Source organism: Apus apus, chromosome 16 (genome assembly GCF_020740795.1).
Source record: "Apus apus isolate bApuApu2 chromosome 16, bApuApu2.pri.cur, whole genome shotgun sequence".
In the NCBI taxonomy this organism is placed as follows: Eukaryota; Metazoa; Chordata; class Aves; order Apodiformes; family Apodidae; genus Apus; species Apus apus.
In genome coordinates this window covers 12,902,472-12,918,742 of record NC_067297.1, presented here as the reverse complement: position 1 = coordinate 12,918,742, position 16,271 = coordinate 12,902,472, and the positions used below count along the sequence as shown (strand labels likewise).

The following is a 16,271-nucleotide window of genomic DNA, read 5'->3' as shown; positions in this document are numbered from 1 at the left end:
GACAAATCCGGGGGGTGTTTTTTGCTGGTTGTCACTCAGAATGTCTGCTAGACTTCGATGCTCTGGGGTGGGCAGAGGTTTCCCCTGGGTAGAGAAGCGACTGTTCCAGTCAGTGTGTTGCAATCCGAGAGTTTAAAGGCTGAACCTTGATTAAAAATGATGAGGGGAGCCCTGCAGTTGTCTTTCCAGATCATTGTATGATCCTTTTCCACAGTCTGAACTGCAGGAACAGCCTTGAGCTTAATCTGCAACACCGAGAATGCAGCTCTGACCAACCAGCTCCAAAGGGGAGCAGAGACATAAACCAGCCAGTCCTTTACTGCTAGAAGTTGCTCTTTTAGGCCAATTGAACAAGTTACAATAAATAGAATGACTCTCAGAAGGCAAGTGGTTATAATCTGCTTCCTGACTTCATGGACTGGAAGTGTTGAACTTCCTCCCTCTGGAATACAAGGCACATGTTAGAGCACTGGTGGCATCTGCTGCTTGGGTTGGGAGATCTGCCCCAGGCATCTGGAATTTTACCTTTTCTAACTTTGTAGCAAGTGTACACTCCTTTTCTAGTGTGTGGATTTTACAACAGGCTTCTGCCTTCTGTAAATGATTCTAAGGAACTAGAGATGTACAACACAGCTTGCTATCCTACAGAAACTATTTTATTTGAGATATATTTTTAAACCATCTTAAGATACTCTGACCTTTTGCTGGAAGCTTGCTTGGTGTAGAACACTAAGATGCTGTTCTGTATCTTGGAAATAATTTTTTAAAAATGTGATTGACAATTAAAAGAGTGTGCAGTATTTTTGTGTTCAATGGGAAGTGGAAGTAAGAGAGGGCAGAGAGCAGGATGAAATGTGCAACTTACTCTTTTTGAAGTCTTCTACTTTGTAACTCAAAGGCAGAGCTGTCCAAACGAGCTCTTGGTTGTTTAGCTTGGGGGGCAGTTGGGTTCAGCTGAGCTGGTATGAGCAGAGAGGGCAGGGTTGTTCTCTCTGGCCCATGAGAAGTGGGTAGCTCAGGCAGAAAAGCCAACGGCTGTTGAGTACTTTGGCCTTACACCAAATCACCCAGAGTTCTTGAGTCCCCTCCAGCTTCTCCTAAAACCATCCCAGGTGGTAAAGCAACCCATGTGTTCATGGGGGTGTTTATTCGCTGCTGAGGATCAACAGGCCCCTGAGGGCTCAGGCTGAGGGCACCCTCCTCCTGGGACACAGCGTTGATGTGGGTTGAGCCCACACGTGGCTCGTGGGGAAGGGAGAAGTCCACAGTTTGGGGTGATATCTGGCTGACATCTCTCTGTTTCACACAGTTCCAGGGACTCATTAATTTTTCAGTTGGCTAATTTGCCTCTTGGGAAGTGCCTGTGCCTTAACACCAATTCATCCCCTCTGTGACACTGGTTCTGCTCTTTTAGGAGCTGAGGTCTCGGTTAAGGTGACATCTCTCTGGTTTGTGCCCTAGAAGAACCTCACGTGGTGCCACATGGTGTCACTTTGCAGGCAAACATCCGTGTCTGTCTCTCCAGGCAGGTGGAGCACCCCACGGACACACTGTGCTCCCTGTGCTGTGCCCAGCCTGGGCCTCTCCCCAGGGACACGCTGCCATCCCACCACCCACTCCATTTACCTTTTCACCACAGCCCAGTTTCCAAAGGCCTGGTTGGAAAATTCCTGCCTTGATCCACACCAAACAACTTGTCTGTTCTCGTTTGAGCTTTGAGAAATTCACACTAATTTTTCCTAGGCTTCCCCCCTGATACATAAATGGCCATTTTGGTTCATTAACTGTATTTTAAAAGGAGACCCATCAGGCTGGCCCCACTCTCCACAGCAGGTCCTGCACCAGGACAGCAGCTTGGAGGGGAGTTTTGCAGCACAGGAGGGACATTTGTGCATTCATTCCCCAGCCTGAGTCCCTGCCCACATTTCCCAGGGCAGGAGCCAGCTCTGTGCCCTGGTTCAGGGGAAACAGCAAAATAGCCACAGGTTTGGTGGGAGCAGGAAGCAACTGGTGAATTTTGCTTTCACTTCAAGCCCAGGTTCCAACCCCACACCTCAAAACTTCCTGCTCCCACACCACCCTTGAGCAAACACTATTTATAGCAGTGAGCAGCATTTATAGCTTTGCCCCTTCTTGACCTGGAAGTAATTGGCAAATTAAGTTAGACAACAAACCTCAGGACACTCGCATGGTTTCCTTCCACCTTCTCAAAGGGAGCTCAAGAGTCAAACTCCTTCCATTCCAAGCTGGTTAAAAACATCAAACGCCTCCGAGAGAGTGATGTTTACTTCCCCACCAGGAAATTGGACCCTGTTGAATCTTCTCCAGGGCCAACAGCTCCTGTAAAGTTGCTGCACCTGGGCGGTTGCTGCCTTGCTGGAGCTGGCTCTGGGGTAGGTGATTTGTGGAGGGTTTCCTAAAGCTGGGAAGTGGTGGAAAGCTTTGCTGCTCAAAGCTGGGAGTTGTGCTTGCAGCAGACACAGCTGAGCTCACCAGGAGAGGGAGATTTTGGGCTTTTGTGCAGGTTTAGTGATACAATGACTTTGTGGTTGTAAAGGTTGTCTGGGTTTGTGGGCTTGACGGCAAGGGGGCTGAGGAGGAGCTGTTGTGCTTGTGCTGGGTTAAGTGTGTGTCTTATTCCCCACCTGAGATTCCTGGGGCTGTGCTGGTCCCTGCATGTTCCTTTGTCATCTGGATGACACCCCTCCACCCCGGGAGGGGCAGCCAGACAATCCTGGCCAAGCACAACCATACCAAGAGTTTCCCTCTGCAAGTGCAGAGGTTGCCTGAGGAGCAAAGAGGACTTTTTCCAAGCAGTTCTCCTTGGCAGCTTTGGAATGTGCTGTGGCTTCACTGCAGTGAAAAAGAAATCCCAGCTGGATCCTGCCTGCTCAGTGAAGGAGCACCGAGCACAGCCCTGGACCTGCAAGGAGCCAAGGACCTACTCCTGCTTCCAAGAACTTAATGGGAGGAATGGACAGCTGTGTAAGAGCTTCACTTCACAGGGAGCTGGGTGGGAATGCAGGCAGTGTGCTGCAATCATGGCATTTTCCTCTGCAGAGTCAAACTGCAGAAGCAGTTAAGAGGATTAGATATTTTTGATGATATTTGCAGCCACACTAGCTGCAACCGAGAGGAGAAATCCAAATGCTTCTTTGGGAAGTGCCTTTGGGCCTGATCCCTCGGGATCCCTCAGCTGGGTATGAGCTCAGCCCCAGCTGCTCTGCAGAGCTACCAGGAGCTCCTGATCCCGCAGCTCCACTTGTGGCATTTGGCTCCCTGGAAGGCCCAGGAAGACCCTCTGTGAGGCAGCCTGGCTGCAGGGCTCCCAGCTGCAATGATGTCTCCAAAATGTCAGCTCTGCACGTCCCGAGTGCCACAGCCTGGATCAAGAACACGTTAGAAACCCTGCCAGCTTCAGACCCAGATCCCTCCCTGGACATCACTACCAGGATTTCTTTAATGATGTCTTTATTTGAGGAAAACTAATTTCACTGTGGAGTTAAATTTCAGCATCTTGTTCTCAGGTATTTTAGTGCTGTTACCATCCAAATAAAAAGACCTGACCGCTGCCTCTGAAGCTCAGCCCTGTGGAGATGCTGGTGCTGCTCTGCTGCTTTTCCCAAGGGACACCTCTGATGAGCTCTTGGCTCTGACCACAGGAAGGATGGGCTGAGGGGGAGTATGGAATCCATTAAGCTGTTTTTCCAATCTTAAACAAAAACGTGGCCTGGTAACCAAGGAAGAAGACATCACTTCTTGACAGGCGTGTGTTTGCTGGGAGTGCTCAACCCTGCCTGCCCAGGCTGCCTGGTGTCCCCACGTGGAGGAGCTGGCAGTGATTCTCCTGGCTGGGGCAGGAAGGTTCCTCCTGAAGCCCGAATCCCGGATCTGAGCCCTAGGTGTAACATGCTGGAGAAGTGGGAAAGTTCCACATCTCGCTTCCAGTTTGCCTGATGGTTTTAGCACAGAGCCCTGGTGACCTCGGGACAGAGAGCCAGAGGTAACACCCCCGACCCTTTCCAAACGCAGTCATGTGGGAGTCATCTGCCAAAAACATAAAACAAGATCATAATCCTAAATTTGTCCTTTGAACATACCTGTGCCTGCTCTGTAGTAGTTTCCTTCTAATCCCCAGGGATTAATGCTGGAGTGCAGCGAAACATCTGAGGTGAAGGGGCACGGGGGAAATTCCTTGTGGGCTGGTAATAATGACTGAAAGCAGCTCTGTGAAGCAAACCTGAGGCTGACTTGGTTTTTAATGGACATCTGTCTGTAGGGGGAAAAAATGCCATGGCAACTGGCTTTCTTGCTGGCATGCCTGTCTCTGCAAAGGGACTGGGAGAGGACGGGCATTGGCGGGTCTGTGTAGCTGTGCTCGGGTAACATGGAGGTACAGCCCAACGAGGGGGTGAGGCAAAGGTTGTTTATGCTCCGTGAGCACCAAATCTGGAGGGATTTAGGAGCTAAATCTTGGCATAACAATTGCTTTGTGTGCTGCTGCTGCTGCTTAGCAGGAGCTGGGCCAGGTTCCCCCCCTTCCTTCTCTAATAACGTGAAATCTAAAAGCGAAAGGTGCCTGGCTGGAGGTTGCCTGGCAGTTTGCTGGGCAGAGCTGGTGCCTCCCAGTTTGCAGCTCTGTCCTAAAACAATTGCTATGGAGCTACAGCATCACGTAGTGGTTCTGGAGCTTTGCCTCCCGAGGAAGGAAATGCCCTTGTTTAGGGTCTGCAGCCAATGGAAACCGAGAGCAAGCCTCATTAAAATGTTGGTTATAGGTAAAATGAGCTTTGGAGCTTCTGAACGTCTCTCCTGGGCTCTGTGGATGTCAGCATTTCCTTTCAGCTCCTGGTGGCTGCAGGAGAAGCAGCTGGCACACGTGGCTCAGCAGGAACGCAGCCATCATCCACACCCTGTCTGACCTGAGCTGGAGGGGAACGCTGGTGGGCTGGGAGAAACTGGGAAGAAATAGCTACAAAAGTGCAAGTGTGGATTAAAAACGGTGTCTGCTGGGAGGTGGTCTCTGCTTGGAGTCCCGCTGTGAATTGGAGGGGCTGCAGGTGATGAGGAGGCACTGGGCAGTGCCTGGGGTGGGGAGGGAAGGCAGAAGGAGGCAGCAACTGTCCTGCCTGGTTGGTTTGGAGCTTGGGCTTTGGTTTGGCTCATGTCATGTCTGTACCTCCTTCTGGTTTGGCCAGTAACGTGTTCATCAGTTGAAGATGGCAGCTTTGCTGACGAGCTAATATCACCTCTCTCTAGGAAGTGCTGCTGGTGCCAGAGGACCTGATTTGTTTTCCTAATGCCTTTCCAAGTGTTTGGAGTTCCCTTGTGCCCACAGTGCTGCTCACAAAGCTTTAGCCCCCAAGAACAGGGTTAATGGGAGGAAATCATAGAAGTCTTCAGGGGAGAGAAAAATGCATGTGCAGAAATGCTCAGCTCTGTGAGCTGCTCTGGCAGCTGATTTTGCTTAAAATAAAAGCTCAGTGCCTGTGTGTGTTGTCCCTGGGCAGAGGTGCCTGTCTGGTCTTGTTGGGTGCTGTTGAGGAGCACACTGGGGAGCTCAAGGAAGAGCCCAACACCACCAGCATGTTAGATCAAGGAAATGTTACATCACGGAGCACTTCCTGGTAAGTAAGGGTATTATCAGGCTCATTCATCTTCATATGCAAATACAGCCTGCACATGTAGTCACGAATCTGAATGGAAATAGTAGCCTTGGAAAAGAGCAGCTCCAACCTGGAATGTGGACAGAAAGGGCAAACCAGATTCTCCACTGGAAATTGTTGCATTTGCTTCTTGACCAGAGAACAGGTGACTGTGAATCCTGAGCCTTTCTACAGTGAGACTCCTGCATGGAGGGTCCTTTGTCACCTCATTTGCAACCGAATTAGATGGTGGGGAACAGCCCAAAAAAAAAAAAAAAAAAAAAAAAAAAAGAGGAACTGGTAGAACCAAACCATAAAGTAGTAAACACAAAGTGTTAGGAATGGTGGGTGACCCAAGATATAACCCCATTATGCTGGAAGTTTGGGTTGTCCTCGACAGAAAGGTGAGGAGCAGGGGCTGTGCTGGTGGTCACCTAAAACGCCACTTTCTGTTGGATTTGGAAACCAACCTTCTCTGGTGGCCATTACTGAGGGAGCTATTTTTATTTGGTCACTTCTGCATTTACTTTTAATGTTTTGTTTGTTTTTTTTTTTACAAAGATGCTCGACAAACAAAAAAGGGAGGGCACAATGAAGGCCAAACAGAGCTTAACAAAACAAAGAATACATTGAAGGAGAGAACAAGTCAAACTGCAACTGCACTTGAGTCATTACCACAGACATGAACACGAGTCTTACTCATATGCTGCTTCCCAAGCATGTAACATTGCCCCAAAATGCAGCTTAGTGTGTTCATAACATGTCTGAGAAACCATCTCTGCCCATGGAACTTCTTTCTCTGTTTTTGCCATCCTTGACATCCATCTTTGGCAGAGGAACCGCCCGGCACGGCGGCCACTTCAGAACACTGCAGGCTCCTTAACACTTCTTAACCTTTTGCCACATAAATAGTGACTAATTGCAGTGCACTGTAAGCTTTCTGAGCTGAAAAAGCATTGAAGTAATGTCCTTAAAAAAAAACCCAACAAACCCAACAATTCAGTGACCTGGCTGTGTTAGACCCACTTTCTTATCAGACTTCCTTCTGCTTTTTCTTGGTCACTTCATTTTACAACGCACTCATGAAACACACTGTTGAGTAAATATTGAGCCCTTGCTGGCTGTAGCTTTCTTGAGGTAGCTTCAAGGCATGTTTTGGCTCTTCAAGTCCCTTTCCTGCTGCATTTCCCCTTCTGCTTGAGGTCCAGCAGGACCAACCTAAAGATATGAGTATAAACAGGACACTAAAGAGCTCGGTTAAAGGCAGGGGGTTGTATACTAGTGTATTTCAAAGATATATGTGTGTGTGTGTGTATAAAGGTCTTTTCTTAGCTTCTTTTAATGTTAGTTATATCCCATTACATGTGGTGAAACAGAATTCTGCTTTTGCAGTAACTGGCCCTGAAACGTGTGCCAGCAGCGGTGTGAGCTGTCCTCAGCTCTGCAGGTGTCTCCTCCAGAAACTCTTCATCTGCAGAAACCCTCAATATCCTTCCCTCTCGGTTCTGTGGCTGTGAGATAGCCAAGTGTCTTCTGAGTTCACCCAACGTGGTTTCCTTAAAACCTCTGGCTCTGTTGAGGGTATTTTCAATGGAAAATTTCTTTTTGCTGAGCCCAGCTCCTCTCCTATCTGTCATCAAGCTAATCAGGTGTTAACAGGGTGATTTGGGCCTGGAAGGTGAAACAAGCCAAGCAGTCTAACAGTCAAAAGTGTAGGGAAAAAAAATATGCTAATTTAAGAAAGCTGTTAAACATTTGTTATCTTTTTACTATTGTGTGTTGCCACCCACAACTCTTCCAGCTGCATGGGAAAGCTGTTGCTTTCCAAGCAAGGTGTATAAATAATGCCTGCCTGAGAGAACCACTCCTTTTTATTACATCTGAATCCTGTGGGATTTCTAGAGCATTTCTATGAATAGATTGAACTCTGAGCATTTTGAGTAACCATGGCTATAAATCAATTTAGCTCTTGGTTTTCAAGTTAACATCTGCTCTTACTAATCCTGTATGTACATAGATTTTTAACAGGACAGGCCAGGATTTATTTTTATGTGTTGGTATGAGCTGGTGAAACCACCCCTGGGTGTGAAGCCGGTACCAAGAACGAGGCGGGAGAGCGGCTTGGATTTCTGCAGCAGCCCCGGGCAGGGGGAGAACAGGCACCTCGGGCTCCAGCCTTCTGCTTCTGCCAGCGCCGCGCAAACCTGGATCGCTTTGGGCTGCAGCAATTCAGGAATAAAAGGAAACCAGCCCGGGATCTAGCACCGAGGGGGTTTCCAGCGCGGCGAGCGGCAGCGCTCCCGGGCCGTGCTGCCGGCGGGGCCGGGCCGAGCGCGGCTGCCCGGGCGGGGGGCCGGCTTCTCCAGCGCGCCTTTCACAGCTCGTCGGCAGCTCGGCCATTTTTTCCTCAGTGTTGGTGTCTCTGGATGCTCGCACGCCCCGCAGCGCTGCCCCCCGAGCCGCGGGGCGGGGTGGGGGGGGGGTCGAGCGGGGCCTCAGGGGGGGCCGGGCGGGCAGCGACGGGCCCGGCCCCACCAGCGCCCGGCCAGGCCTCGGCCCGCGGGGCCGCCCGCAGGGGAGGACGGCAGGCAGGGCGCTGCGGGGCCCGGGGATCGCTGCCCTCGGGGGCCGGGGCCTGCGGGCCGCCCGCCCGCAGCGGCCGCGCTGGGGGTGTCTGCCCGGCTGGCAGCGGGCCGGGCTCGCCCTTGCGGCTACGGTGAACGAGGGGCACAGGCGCGGTGGGGCTGTGAGAAGCGGGCAGGGAGGGGCGGGGGCTGCGGGGCCCTGACGGCAGCAGCGGGGCCGGGGCTGCGGCGGGAGCTGCCGCCGTCCCGCGCCGCCGCCTCACGTGTCCCCCCTCCCTCCCCTCCCCGCCTCCCGCCTCCGCCCCTTCACCCGCCGCAGCACCGCCGCGGCGCCCTCCGACTTCCCGTAAAGAGTCCACGCCCGCCGCTCTCTCCGCCGCCTTGCCCCCTTCCTCCCGCCCCACCGAACCCCAGCGGCCGCCGCGGGGGTGCCCGAGAGGCAGCGGCGACCACTGCCGGGCTCCTTCGCCCGCCCCGTTCCCCTCACCCGCCGGCGCGGCCCGGCCTTCCCCCCTCCTCCGTCCCCCCCTCTCCGCGGATCCTTCCGCGCCGCGCTCCGCTCCCTCCGCCCCGCTCGCACTGTTTGGGAGCAACCGGCCGAGCCAGCGGCGCCCCGGCCCCGCCAGCGCAGCGAGGCCCCGCGGACCGGCCCTCGCCCAGCCCCCGGCGCGCACCCCCGGCCCTTCTCCCCCTCTCGACATGTCCCTCAAGCAAGCGGCGGCGGCGGCGCAGGCCGCCGGCAACAACCGCAAGCCCCCCGGCGGCGGCGGCCCCGGCCTCCCGTCAGCCGCGGGCGGCGGGAGGCAGAACATGGGCAGGTGGGTGCGCGGTGGCGGCGGGATCGACCCCCACCCCGCTGCGGAGCGCCCGGCGCGGGCGCCGCTCCCCCTCCCCCGCCGCCACCCCCCTGCACCGGCCTCCATGGGCGGCGGCGGCGGCGCGGCCGGGAGGGGGAGCGGGGCCTGCTGCATGGCGGGGGCCGCGGCCCGGCCCGGCCCGGCGCGGGGGGCTCCGCCCGGCGGGGCGGGAGCCGGCATGGCGGCGGGCGGGGCGCACGCAGGCCCGCCGAGGGGCCCGCACGGTTCCGCAGTGCCGCCGGGGCGAGGCCGCCAGGCCAGGCCGCGGCCGGTGCCCTTCAAGCGGCCGGGGACGGCGTAGGGCACGGCGGGTCCTCCATTTTCCGCGGGCAGGGCGGCGGGCGAAGCCCCCCGCGGCCTGGCGAGGCCTTGCGGCGGGGGCGAGGGGCGCCGCTTCCCCCGGGCCAACGTGACCCGCCTGCTGAGGAGGCGGCGGAGGCGGGGGGAGGCGGGGGGCGGCGGGGGAGGGCGCCGGAGCCGGCGGCCGCACGTGCGCGAGGGGACGGCGGCGGGAAGGGGCCGGGCGCGATGGCGGCGGCCCCGGGGCCGGGGGGCGGCGGGGTGGGCCGGGGCGGGGGAGGGAGGGAGGGAGGGGAGGAAGGAGGGGGCAGCGTTCCTGCCGTGTGGAAGTCGGCCGGAGGCCCAGCCCGCGGTGCAGCAGCTCCCGCTTCAATGGGGCTTTATTTTTATTATTTCTTTTAATATATATATATGCGATTTTTTATTTTTATCATTATTATTTTTTTAAAAAAATAATTATTTAAATCGCAATAAAATTCTCGCGGGAAGGGAGGCCGCAGGAGCGCCCGTTGGCCTGGGCCGGCAGGGGACGGTGGTTCCAAGCACGGCCTCGCTGTTCCAGAGATGGGGGGGCCCAGGGGTGGGGGTTTTGCTGCCGGCTCCGACCCCCCCCCCCACCCCGCCTCCCACCCCTCGCCCCGCCGCGCTGCGGAGGCCCTGCTGCCTCACGCTGCTCCGGAGGATTGATCCTGCTCCTTATCCGAGAGCATTAGCTGTACAGATCCACACGTATTGGAGGGAAAGGAGGGAGGGGAAAAAACCAAAAAAATAGTCTACCCAGTGTTGTGAATTTTTCCAGTGTTGTGGGGGTCATAACAGACAATCAAAACAGGATGGTAACAGTTCTGAAGGTCATAGTCACTCAGAGCACTTCCATTTCAAGTTTTATTCATCTTACTCTTTAACTTGACTTGTATTCTTACTCTGCTTTTTGTGCGTTGGCAATAAGACAGGATTTACAGTGGTCCCATTGTTGGACATCCCTGGAAATAGGGTTTTACTTTGTTACCAGTCTGTGGAACTGGAAGTGGAAGAGCTTTGGCAGGGTTGAAAAGGATAAAATACAGTTAAATAACAACAATAATACATCAGCACTTCATTGAAATGATTTAATAGTTTTTACATATGGCTTTCTGGATTGATCATGATGTTTACTGTGCTTTGCTAAACAATTATCCCTGCCAACACACAGTGGCACCGTAGAGGTTAACGTGAAGGGCAACAAAACCCACAGCTTTTTATTATTATTTTTTTTTAATTTGAAAATTCAGGATGATGGTGAGAAAGTGTCTCTGTAGATTAAGGGATTCAGGCTTCAATTTCACTCTCAAGTTTTAAGATTAAAGCCAATGGGTTTCTCCCACCAGTGTTACTTTTCCTGTTTTGTTGGTTAAATTCCACTTCAGGAGTCCTTAGGAAGTTCTAGTGGGGCTGCAGAACAACCAGGATGCTTCTTCAAAGATGTTCATACTCTCTTTTTGGTTAATCAGTTTTTCAGGGTATTTCTGACTCTCAGAAATCACAATCTCTGGGCTGTTGGTGGCCCCTTGAACACCTTCAGAGAACTTCTATTGCTGGTCTAAAGAAAAGTCTTGTGTTTTTAGGAGTACAGATTCAAAGATGGTTCACGCTGCAAATCTCAGGTCAATGAACAACTAAGGGGCTTTTCTGTTTGAAAAATCAAATTGCTCTTATAGCTGCTCTCATAGCTGCTCTCCCATCTTGGTTTCAGTTTGAAGCCCTGTAGTAATTAGAAACTTAAACATCTCCAGTTTACGCCAAGGTTTCTTCCTTTTGGGTTTTGCAGCTCATTTCCCTGCAGCATTAGGGTTTTCTTTCTTATCTTCTTGAGATGCAAAGAAATGTTACTTTTAATGGCCACGTTGCTCTTAAAGGCTTAGATTTGGGTAGAAAGCTCGTTGATAGTTAACTGTCCTGGACCTAATTTTCCACTGTGTTTATTACGTTAAGACTTAATTGGGCTGAGCACCTGGCCCTTCCACTTCTGAGAGTGAGTGGAGGGTCAGCTTTGCTCACTAGGTTTATTTCCATGGTTTCATAATGATGGATAGATGTATTTCATATTAGAAAAGGTACAGTTTTGTGTGATTAACAAAGAAGTGTTGATTTTCATAACACTAATAATCTCTTGCATAAGTGGAAAAATCACGAACAAAGGTATCTTTAAAGGTGTTCAGGAAAAGAAAATGAAGGATTAACACCATTTTTTATCAAGAGGTACTAATGAAATGCTGTGTTTGTTCAGTAGCAACTGCATGTGCAACATGGCAGATGGGAAATGGGCTGTAGGGGGATGCCAGTAGCAGGTTGAACTGTGGTTGGAGAGAACATAGACCTCATGCACAAACCTGCTGGGCTGTACTTGTCAAAACATTCTCCAATACCTATTTTTTGTGGTTTAGTTAATTTTTGTCTTATACAAGCACAGGAAGTTCAGATGTCCTGTGGTTGAAGGCTGCCTCTGTCCCAGCAGTCCTTCAAGCACTGGATCCTTTTTTGTTACCAATTTTTCCCCATTGTTATTTTATCTGAAGGCGAAACACCTCAGGCTCTGGTTTTAGATAATTACGTGTCTAGTTACAATTGTGGCAGAAGGGCTTTTCCCTTTATATTTGGTAACTTCCTTGCCTAGCTGGATTTGGGAGTCCTTTAGGAATACTGTGACTCTTATAAATGGCTTTGCCCATTAAAAAGTTGGAACTGAAATGGTCCCATGTTCTGTATCTTGCTTTTGAGACTTAACACATCCTTGGCATCCTATTTTATTAGCCTGACTCAAGGCTTAAGTAGAGGGCAGAAGAGAGGTGTCCGTTCTGTCCAGACAGGAGTGACTGGGAATATGGAGTGCTAAGGAGCTCTGACAGAATGGAAGGGACTGTTTTGGAGGTTTGGTCACAGGTGCCACTCAGAGGTTTTCTAGTTTGTTCTAAGATCCCTGTATGCGCCAAAGTGCTGAGCAAAACGAATGGATAAACGTGCAAGTCTTCCTTACTGCCCTTAATGCACTTCAGTGTGATGTTATGTACCTGCATTTGAGTCAGTTTTAATTTAACAGCTGATTCAAGGCAATGTATATGAAGAAGGTTCTTCAGTGACTAAGTCCATCAACAGGTCACAGAGGTGCACTGGGTCAGGTTTGAGTCAGGTTACTTACATATTCCGATGTCATCTTGCAAGAAGATCGGAATTGACATTATTAATGTCAGGATTGGGGAAAAACTGCAGGAGACAATGCTACAGGACTTCTTGTAGAACCTTAATTTGACAGCTTTGATTCATTTAGCTCTCACAGGCAAATACTGTACTTCAAGAAAACTTTGTATTTCTTCTTTCTCCTGTAGAAGGAAGCTTCACCAGCTCTTTGCACTTGTAGTGAAAGTTCGAGTGTCCTGTAAATGTGTTTTCAAAGCTGTAGTAACATCAGCCAGTGCTCCAGAAACATCTATGCACTCTTTTACATTCAGCAGTCTTTGTTGTTGCACTTAGGCTCCAGACATTAATTGCAGTGTGGTTGCATCTGTTTTGTAGCCTCAAAGTGAAGATGCTGCTGGAAAGAAAACCTGAGACTTTCTTTCACATCCTGGAAGGACTTGTGTCCCTTGCATTAGTTTTCACATAACTGGAAAGATAGAAACGTGTGACCTTGTTTTGCTTATTACAAACACTCTACTTGGCATGTAAACATTTGGGTGGGAGGTGAGGGATGCTGAGGGATAGGGTAGTAAATGCTCATAAAAATAGAAAAAAAAATTCCAAGTTGTTGATGGGGAAAAATGTTTTCTTGTGCAGTATTTGGGCTTAATCCCCCTATGGAGACTCTTGAGGTGTGACTGCTGGCCTGCAATGACTTTAATTGCTTGGTCATAACTGTGTCTGGTGCAGCATTTTGCCAGCTTCGTGAGTTTGCTGCACCAGAGCAAAGGGTTTGCAAGCTGGATTTGCCAAGGTGCTGTGCCTGCTCCCAGGCTTACCTTCAACTACGATTCTGCAATACAAAATGTATTTTTTAAATTTACCATACTTCTGTAATCAAGGTGTGGTTTTGGGGTAGCAGTGCCAAATTGCTGCTGACCCTTCTAGTTTCCCCCACTCCTATTTCTTAGTGTTAATCTACTGGTAAATTGTGCTAAACTTCTGACAAATACCATCTATTTTCTGCTTTTGTGAAGGTCCTACTTTTTTTGGTTTTTTTTTTTTTCATATGATGCATCAAAGGTGAGTCAAAGAGTGGTTTGAACTTGAGTCTTCAGCTGTTGGAATGCAAACATCAAGTTGATAGCCTTGGTTTTAGCAGAAAATACACACAGTGGTGATTGAGATGTAGGATGGGCAGAATTGGTGAATATTTTTCTGTTTTCATCTTGGTGAACGTCATTCCTTTTTTCTCATGGGTTGTGTTTAACAGTCGGAGCTGGAAAACAAGAGGTCTGGTGTATGGAGAGATGTTAGGTCAGAATAACAGAGAATTTTTATGATTAGCTTCACTGTTGGTCTCATGTAGAAGTTAGAACCTCTTGCCATTGTGGATGTGCACAATCAGATTGTTTCTTAAAGAAATATGGGTAGAAACAGTAATTTTGGAAATGTGGTAAGGGATGGAAAATCTAGAACACTTTGGTTGATGCTTAAAGGGAATACTCCAAACTTTCTGACCAGTCTAGCAACCTAGTTATTTAAGTTCCAAGAATACTTGTCACTAAAAATGGGAATGCTTTCCATTTCAAAGACACCAAACTCTTTCCTTTTTGACCATTTCTGTAGCTAAGGTAGGAAGGAGTATCTTCTAAAATCTTTTGAGACCAACAGAGGGAACTGATGAAACTGTTTGACTTTGGCCACATTCTTTGGAAGACTGTGTTGCTGACATTTCTCATAGTAATAAAAGGAAAAAAATTGAACTGGATTGTACCTTCTTTTATACATTTTTTATTTGGGCATTTCACATCTGATGAAATGACTTTAAGAAAGAGGAGGATCATTCATCTGGATCTTGTGCAAAAATGATGTTCCAGGTTCATGAAGGGCTCGTCTCAGCACTGTAATGTAGGTGGCCATTTGACAACTGCCAGACTTGGTAAATGGTGGGACTTGATTGTCTTCAGAGCTGCCTTATGGAAAACTAAAGCAGATAGGTAATAAAATAAAGGCTATTTGCATTAGTTTTTTTGGTTTTTGTTCGGGTTTTTTTGTGAGATAGGTACTCTGCAAGTGTTCTGAAAATGTCAGCGAGACACCCAAAATCTGCAGTTATTGCCAGTCAGCAAATGTCACCAGTGTGCATGATGCTGGCTGACACTACACGGCTGTTTTAGAAGCTTGTTTTCTTAAATGAGCTAGGTGATAGTTTTGTGGGTTTTAATTTTTCCTTATTAAGGCCTTTCATGGTTCTCTGATGGACTTGCCTGTTTCTGCACAATTTATTGGAGAGGTATCTGTGTTCATGGGGAGAACTTCCTTTGATTTCCTGACTACCTCATCAGGCCTGTTTATAAAGGCATGTTGGTTTGGGAGCAAGGTTGTATTCAACCACAGCGCAGTGTTTGCAAACACAATTGAATGCAGTTGACATTCAGTTGGATTCAGATTTCAATGTTGTTTGGATATTTTGAAATGTAGACATGATTCTTTGGGTCTCTATAATTACATGGCCATGCATCTGTAAGGTGGGTCTGTTAAAAATTTGTTGGTTTGTGTTTTTTTTAATAGAACAGAAGACTTTTTATCTCACGTGACAATGTGTGCACTCCTGAAGTTGTAGTACAAACCTAAATCACTGTGAGAAATACTTGAATCTAGGACTTCTTGGTACAAGGAAGTAACTTTGAAGCTAGGCACAGCAGTGAAATTGAAGAATTGTAGCTGTTGCAGACTTGGTACCTTCAGGGATGCTGTTTGGATTGGAATATCTGAGGTGGAGGACGCAGGCTGTTACACCTCAGTCTGCAAGGCATTAAGAGCATCCAGGTTAATTTAAAAGCTTTAGAAGTGTCCTGAGTGTTCCCCATGGGCAGATTGGCATTAAAGCAGTCAGTGTTTTTGAGGGATGGTCAGGACTTGCAGCCAGAGTTCCTTTGTGCCCTGCAGTATGGGGTGGTTATTTGGGTGGCCCTTCATCAGATGGACAGAAAGGATGGACTGAGCTTCTGGGCTCCAAGAGGGGACTCTGCGCTGGGTAGGGTTTGGGCCTGAAACTGGGTTTTGGTTTTGTGTGCCAGTAAGTTTTGGAATTTGGTTTAGTTACAGAATTCTGATTAAGAGATAATATTTTGGGATTTTTATAACAATGTAGACTTGGTATTTTCTTCATATTTTTTTCCTCCAATGTATTGTACTTAACCCTCTTGCCTACTAACCAGTGTTAACTGCTCATAGGGGAGTAGTTTGGAGGGTAAATGCTGTGGGTCCTGCGTTGTCCAGCTCTGCTCTGGGGGAGTGCTGGCTTGCTTTGATCCCGTTCTCAACACTAAATTAAGATGAGCTTTTGAACCCTTACTTGTTAAGAATTTATTCAGTTCTGGCAGTTCTTTTAATCATATCCAATGTATGTCTGTGATTTCAGAGGTCGCAGCAGTGGCAAAGGACCGCCCCAGCCTACTGTGAGTAAATGTTTCTTCCTTATTGTACCACTCTGGGTTTGGGGAAACAACTTGTGTGCAGTGAGCCCAAGTATCTCAGTGTAAGAATAGCAGATACTGGAATATTCTCTCTTTTTTTTTTTTCCCTTGGGTATCTCAGCATTTTAAATTGAGATATGCTTTTCTAAAGATGTAACATCTTGCATTCATTTAAGTCTCCCAAGGGGAAGAGGAGAAGGGTCACTTAAACTTTTTGAGTACATTACTACAAATATTTTGCATTTTCTT

At 49.3% G+C, this 16,271-nt stretch overlaps 1 protein-coding gene across 16 annotated transcripts in view; it reads left to right on the top strand.

Annotated features, from left to right (window-relative positions):
• The first annotated feature begins 8,801 nt into the window (after positions 1 to 8,801).
• Positions 8,802 to 16,271, top strand: part of ATXN2 (ataxin 2) — a 52,502-nt gene continuing 45,032 nt past the window's right edge. For all 16 annotated transcript variants that reach the window (XM_051634390.1, XM_051634386.1, XM_051634382.1 and 13 more), the window contains exons 1-2: positions 8,802 to 9,048; positions 15,968 to 16,004. In XM_051634390.1, the coding sequence (XP_051490350.1) occupies positions 8,930 to 9,048; positions 15,968 to 16,004 (156 nt within the window). In that variant the 5' untranslated portion in view covers positions 8,802 to 8,929. The remainder of the gene's footprint in view (positions 9,049 to 15,967; positions 16,005 to 16,271) is intronic.